Source organism: Corvus brachyrhynchos, unplaced genomic scaffold, assembly GCF_000691975.1.
Source record: "Corvus brachyrhynchos isolate BGI_N302 unplaced genomic scaffold, ASM69197v1 scaffold169, whole genome shotgun sequence".
NCBI lineage: Eukaryota > Metazoa > Chordata > Aves > Passeriformes > Corvidae > Corvus > Corvus brachyrhynchos.
Window position 1 is genome coordinate 436,787 of NW_008240030.1, and position 6,996 is coordinate 443,782.

The window sequence follows — 6,996 nt, forward strand, 5'->3', positions numbered from 1 at the left end:
AGGTTTTTTAATAATCAGTCTTTGTTCACAGAGTAAGCCCAGAGTAAGCACCTAGTTTAAGATATGGTTTCGAACTAAGCTTTTACTAATGGATTCTTACAAATCTCTGAAATACATGAATTCTCCAAGTTTTGGGTAAAATTTGGGCAAACTGCAACTGCCATTTGAAATTTGTCAGTACTTGGAGACCCCATTTTCTTTGGGACAACTGTGGTAGACTCTTAGACATGAGGAAAACGATAGATCCTGGAGTACAAAACACATTCAGCAACTTTGCTAGAAATAGAGCAGGAGAACCATTTTATGTAAAACTTTTTATAAAGGAAGGTAATGGGAGCCAGGAGTCTTTCCAACCTAAAGCAAGAGAAAAAGAGCAGGTGACTTTGTTTGCTCTTGTAAGGGAGAAAACTGATACTCACAGTAATGCCTGGGCTCCTTGTACTGGGGTTTGAAGCTCTCATATCACTGATCAGTACGTGTGGAAAGCATTGAAAAACTCGTAATGGAAGTGGAGAAAGAGAGTGAGCAATTGATAAAACCATCCTTGTGCTTCCTTGTTCTGCCCAGTATCTCCATCTTTCCTTAGGTTATTTGAGTGGCTTGTGTTCCAGGTGTAAGGACTTCAGTTTCTCACCTTGTCCCCTTCAGTCCCATTTCCCCAAATTGCACTAATTCATTCCTGTTTAAAAAATTTCATTTTGTTTGGTTGATGGATAAGATACACTTTAGTGCTTGAAAGAGTAGCCAGAGTGGTGCTAATGAGCAAGCTAATGCTAGAAATGTGGGTTTCATCTGGGGCTATTTTCTGTTCCCCACACCCACAAAGGCTCCTCTGAGAGCACATTTTCTTTCCTGAAATTGCTTGCCAGAAAAGAAAGGTGGGCTCCTAATTTCACTCTGATCTCTGTGGATCTGCACTGAGCTATTTTTATGTTTCTGTTTCTCATTCAGAGAATTATTTTGGGTCAAATACAAACAAACCAAATGGATCCTAGCAATAATTGCTCCCATGGGAGCTGACTTGTTTTGTTCTTCAAAACAGGGATGTGAAAATTAGAAGGTTGTATAAAACCCAAGTTCTTCCTGCTTGGTCTATCAGTACAGAATGCAGCACCAGCAAAAAGAGTCCCTTGTGGCTTCCTGCCACTGTCACTCATACTCCAGTGATTTTTCTTTCACGCTTTGTGGATCAACCTGTTCCATCCTTGTCCCGTGACTTGCTCCCTGCAAAACATGCCAGTGGGAGGGGTGGACAGACCTGGTTGCCATGGAAGAGGATAGTGAGTCGTTCGGTCTCTCCTGAGCTTGGATCCGCTCAGACTTTAGAGAGAAAAGACATGAAAAATATAAAATCCATGCCACTTACCAAATGACATGTATCACTGTAAATCTGAAAACAAGATTAAAATAGGAAATCTGGTTTGCCACATCTTGAAGCCATTATGCTGGGAAGATAACATAGCAGGGCTGAAGGATGAAGAGTTTGGGCTGTGGAGGAGGCTGCGTTTCAGATTGCCTAGCACCATCTGCTGGCACCTCTGCTCCCTCCTGCTTCACTGCACACCACGTGGTGGTATTCGTGCATGCAAAATCTAAGCCCATAAAAAACACACCAAGAAGAAATAGTGTTGAAGGAAGTGAGATAGTCCTAGATCCATCAGAGAACTGGTGAATTTCTTCGCTAGACTGTTGTTTTTCCCCTTGTGCAGGGGGATAAAGGAAGGGGACAGTTCTCTGAGTTCAAGTGACAAGATGTCAGAGACAACCTCCAGTTGCTGAAGGATGTTGTTGGTGCAATTCATAAAGTGGAAATAAATGTTTTAAAGCCACCTGAAGCTGTATTTATTCTTTTGGAAGTCATGAGGCATTAAAATGGGTGTGTTGTCTAGCTAAGGCAAATGGAATATGGAAGGGTGAACACATTGGGATTCAGTAATGCAGTTTATTCCGTAAAGAAAAATGTTTTTGAAACAGAGCTTGCTTACTTAGAAACCTGACCATAGACAAATGCTGCTGGTTCTTTTTCTTGGTTGAATATGAAAAAAATCTGACTTGAAAACTTTATGCCTTGACATCCATCATTATTGCCTGATGACAGATCTCAGGTTTCCTCCTCCACATTCCATGGATGACAGTTTGTAAGGCAGCTGCCAGTGCAATCCAGATGTCAGCACTGATGGCTTCTTTTGTGTGCTGACACTGTTTAAAGTTGACTTTATTAGGTGATGTTATTTTCGGGCATTTCTTCCTTCCAAGAGAAGGGCACTGCAGTCTCAGAGAAGGTGGTCAGCTGCTTTCAAATTAGTGCCATCACAAAGGGCTTTGTGTTTCATTAGGGTAAGGAAAACCTCATGTTCAGCCCTGCTTGAGAAGTGTTTCCTGCAGCCCAAGAACCACGGCACGTTCATTTCAGTTAGGGAGGCACTGGATGAGATGGTTGGAACGTCTGACGTGGTTTTGTGCTCTTTCAGTTGTATGGGAGGAGAGCGCCCTGGGAGGATCCTGCCAAGTGGGTGATGGACACTTACCCCTGGGCAGCCACCCCCCAGCACCACGAGTGGCCTCCTCTGCTCCAGCTGCGGCCTGAGGACGTGGGCTTTGACGGCTACTCCGTGTCCCGGGAAGGCTCCACCAGCAAACAAGTTCCAGTGAGTGATGCTGAAGGAGATCCTCTGGTAAGCTCTCCTGTCTGGAACAGCAGAACCATTTCATTTTCCTTGTTTCTAGGGATTAGAAACAGGAGCTGCTCTATGGCTGTTGTCTCATTTTCTCCTTTACTGGAAAGCCTGTGTTTTATCAGTAACTTGAATGCTGCTGTGATTTACAGTCACACCCCTTTTCTGAGTCTCGGTATTGCTTACCCCGCTTGTTCCTTCCTTTCCTTCCTTGCCTGCTGGCAAAGCAAATGCCACTGGAGCTGTTGTGTGGAGTTAATGCTGTTCCTACCTCAGAATACAAATAATCATGAGCTTCCTTGCCTTTGCAGATGAACATGCTAATGAGACTGCAGGAGGCAGCCAACTTCTCCAGTCCCCAGAGTTATGACAGCGACTCCAACAGCAACAGCCATCACGATGACATCCTGGATTCATCCCTGGAGTCGACGCTGTGATCTTCTTCAGACAGAGAGAGGTTGTTTCCACCTGGCAAGAGCCCTGATCACAGACTCACGAAAAGAACACGTTCCTGGGCTGGGATCTCAGTATTAGAGCTGCAAGAACAAGACACTTGGAGCAATCTTGAACCTGGGTGCAGGCAACCCAAGCGACCTTTATATTGTTTTTCTTTTGACGATGATGAGAACTGCACTATTCCTTTGTTTCCTTCTTTTTAGTTGCTGTAAGCTCTCATGCCTAAGATCCTGAAGATGTTAAAAATAATCATCATTACTAAGTTGAAGGGACCGGGGGGGCAACTTCACAGCTATGAAGCAAACAGCTTTGTGCCATGTACTGTCTGGAAAGAGAGGGGAGAGGGAATATTTGCCTTTGCTGCTTCTGACCAAACACATTTACGTGAGGGCTGGACTTTTACCAATCAGCTTTGTGGATTAAACTCAGCTTCATATAGTTCTGGTGCTATAGCGGTATCACTTGCCTTGGGAATTATACTCAGTGAAGGCAAAGCTGCAAAACAGGGAAGTTTGGATAAATACTAAAAAAAGAAAAAAGGAAAAAAAAAAACAAAAACAAAAAACGCTGCTCTCCTTGCCAGTCTGAGACCTTGGCTTTCTTTCGTGTTTATAAAGATTATATATATATAAATAGGAATATATAAAAATATATATACAGTCTGAACAAATCAGGTTTTTTTCAAACACTGTGTAACAATTCAATCCTGCTACAAGTGAAAGATCAGGTAGCCCTTTGCTAGTCAGGGCCCAATTCTCTTCCCACTTACATCCACACCACCAGCTGGGCTGACTTCTGTGGCATTTACATCCCACTGATCCACCCTGAGGAGAGGGGGCTTCCCTCCTTCACAGAAGTCAGTGGAAGGGCTGTGCCCCATGAAGTCCTACAGCTCCAAAGGACCCTTGGCAGTGCACAGGCATGGTGAGCTCTGTACACAGAGGTGAGCTACACCCCTGCAAAGGGGTGAGTCAGACTTTGAGTTTTTAATTCCATGAAATGTTACAGCTGTTTTCTAAAAACTTTGGGTTTTGTTCAGAGGTTTCATTCCAATCAGCACAACCTGGTTTTAATTAACCAGGGGGTTAATTAAAATTCAGCTCTGTGGCAGTTCCAGAGCTTCTCTGGTGACAATACTGACTTCCATGACTTTTCTTTTTAATTGCAAAGAAAAAAAAATAACTATTTTAGCAGTATTCAGGTCTAGAAAAAAGAAGATAAGGTACTGAGTACTGTGTGCTTTGAGTTTAGCTGTGCCACGCTTTTGAGTTGTGGCAGAGCTGTGAACCTGGTTTGGTTTCTCCTCCTCTGTGAACGCACATACCCACACTATCAGTGTTAAGGCTTGTACTTCTGTTGGGGAACAAGAACACCTCCCAAAGAGTTGCACTTTCCTGGTGACACCACCATCCCCAGCATGTCAGCTGTACCTCAGCCACCACCTCACTCCTCCGTAGGGATTCATACGAGCCTTTCCAGCTCTCCTTTGGTGCTGACTTTTAAAAGCGATGCCTTATTTTGTACTAATTGTGTTTGATTAAATTAGTGCTGTATATTATGGGATTTTATTTAAAGAAACAGGGCTAAAGTCATCTCTTGAAATATCATAAGTTGCTGTGAATATTGTTTGTGTGAGATACTAGAATTTGTTTAAATGTGACAAAAAAAGGAGGGAAATGAGATAACATTTCAGGTTCATATCAATCCGCAGCTAATAAATCACTGAAGAGCTGTTTTATCCATGCAGGAGGGACAAAAAAAGCTTTCAACTATAATAAATTACAGGAATATGCTGGTTTTTCAATGTACAGAAAGAAATCTTATTACAAACACTTTTTTAAGAGCTTGTGGGTTTAAAGGAACGTAACAGACAAATTCATGCTTCTGTGGCTCAGCTTGAGAGGATCGTTTTATTATACCTCATGACTTTCTGTAACATAACTGTACTTTGTCTTACTAAGCTGGTCTTGAATCTGCTCCTGTTACAACTTTTAAGTGCTGATGACTTTTTTTTTTAAAAAAGAAAAATATTGTAAAAGGAAAAATTTAAATATTTTAATGATGGGGGGGAAGAGCTTGGTGTTGTTACTGTTTTAACCTTATGAACTCTGATTTAATTATTTCACTGAATGGATAACAAAGGTTACTCAGCCAATTTTCCTAATCCAGTTATTGGTACTGTAAAAAATGGGATAGATCTGTATGGAATCAAATCCATAGCATGCTGATGATGACTTTGAGAGAAGTTAGTTTTTCCAGTAGTGTTGACAATTCTGCTTCCCAGCACTGACTTTACCTGCTACTACTGTGAATTTTGGTACCTAATCCCCCAACTGAATCCGTGCAGATAGAGCATGTGCCTGTAAAAAAAATCCAGTTGCAGGGCTAGGGCTTTAAATGGACTTGCTATCCTAGAAAATGTCTCGGTTGACCTTTAACTGAGTGCTAAAAGACATGTTTAAAGTGGTGTTTTATTTGTGGGGAACGGGGTATTTTTTTTTCCCTCATGTTTAATCCTGTGCTTAAGCTCAGGAAGAAATTTCTATTACCTGTTATTTTTTATTGACACTAGCTTGGCTTAAAGTGAGAGGCAATTTTGAATAGGCTAGTCATTCTGAGCATCACAATATTCCGTGTCTTTCTGAAACTTCGGGAAGCAGGGTTACCTGTTGTGCACACATCATAGTTTTTATCAAGACTTTTCGTAGATTAAGTCTTTCTTTAAATGACTTCCTTCTCATTTAAGGCTTTTTCAAAACACCTCCTTTTTTTTTTTTTTTCCTTTTTTTCCCTCCTTACAAAGTTGGCTTGTTTAAAAAAATATCAACAAGAAATGCAAGATTCTATGCAACATTCGTGTTGAGTTATAAATTGAGAGAGAATAAACCATTTTCTTTCCTTCAGAACTGCCAAGAATGATACAGGCCATAAATGAGATGTGGTTTATTTGGGGAAGGGGAGGGAGGGGGTTGGTTAGCCTTTTTGTACATTTTGAAAGAAGCAAACTGATATTTCATTCTTGATGCTTAACTTCGATATTATGTGTATGAAATCTTGTCTAAATGTGGCAATTTTCTTTCAAGAAAAAAATAATATACAAAAACAAAGCAAAAAAATCTTTGTCGATATTAAATGGAAGGTTGCTGTTTTGATCTAGTCGTTTCCAGTGGAACAGTTTATGAAATATGTTCTATAAGATGTACATTTTTTCATTGTAACATAGAAATGTAAATATTTGATTAAAAGTGCTGCATTTTGATGAATTTTTTCTAGCCATTTTTAAAGAGAAAACTAGGAATTGAGTATTTTGTGTACGTTTATGATGTTTTCCATTTGCTCCTCTCCCTATTTAATTTTCAGTTCTCATTTAGGATTGGAATTTGTGAATGGTCTGTTTGAGATCATGCCTCCCCTTTCTCACTCTCCCCATTTCTACCCCTTCCCCACCCCGTGTCATGGAGAATAAAGCTGATGATTGTACCAGTCTTAAATTATTCACGATTCAATAAAATTGATGCTTATTTATTCAGATTTGTGGCTTCCCAGAGCTTTTTATCCCTTCTTCATCACCATGTTGTAATTTTTCATTTGAAGATCGTGGGGCTCGCTCCTTTAGTTTTGTTGTGTTTTTGTCAGTGCTTGTGAAAAGGTGGCAACAGCCCTCACCCATCCATCCAGTCTGGCCTGGAATGCTTCCAGGGGCATCTCCCACCCCTCTGGACAACCTTCACATTCCACAGAAGAGAGGTTGCTCTTCACCCATTTGGTAGAGGCAATATGGTTATACAGTAATAAATACATGGTCAGTAAAAACATGTAGGAAACTATTATCCTTCATGGCAAATAAATACTCTGACTAAAAAAA

General features: G+C 40.9%; 1 protein-coding gene across 1 annotated transcript in view; it reads left to right on the plus strand.

Moving 5' to 3' along the window:
- NAV2 (neuron navigator 2) overlaps window positions 1-6,662 on the plus strand; it is a 201,265-nt gene extending 194,603 nt beyond the window's left edge. The window contains exons 40-41 of the mRNA XM_008640905.2: window positions 2,472-2,675; window positions 2,987-6,662. Of these exons, the coding sequence (XP_008639127.1) occupies window positions 2,472-2,675; window positions 2,987-3,112 (330 nt within the window). The 3' untranslated portion in view covers window positions 3,113-6,662. The remainder of the gene's footprint in view (window positions 1-2,471; window positions 2,676-2,986) is intronic.
- The last annotated feature ends 334 nt before the right edge of the window (window positions 6,663-6,996 follow it).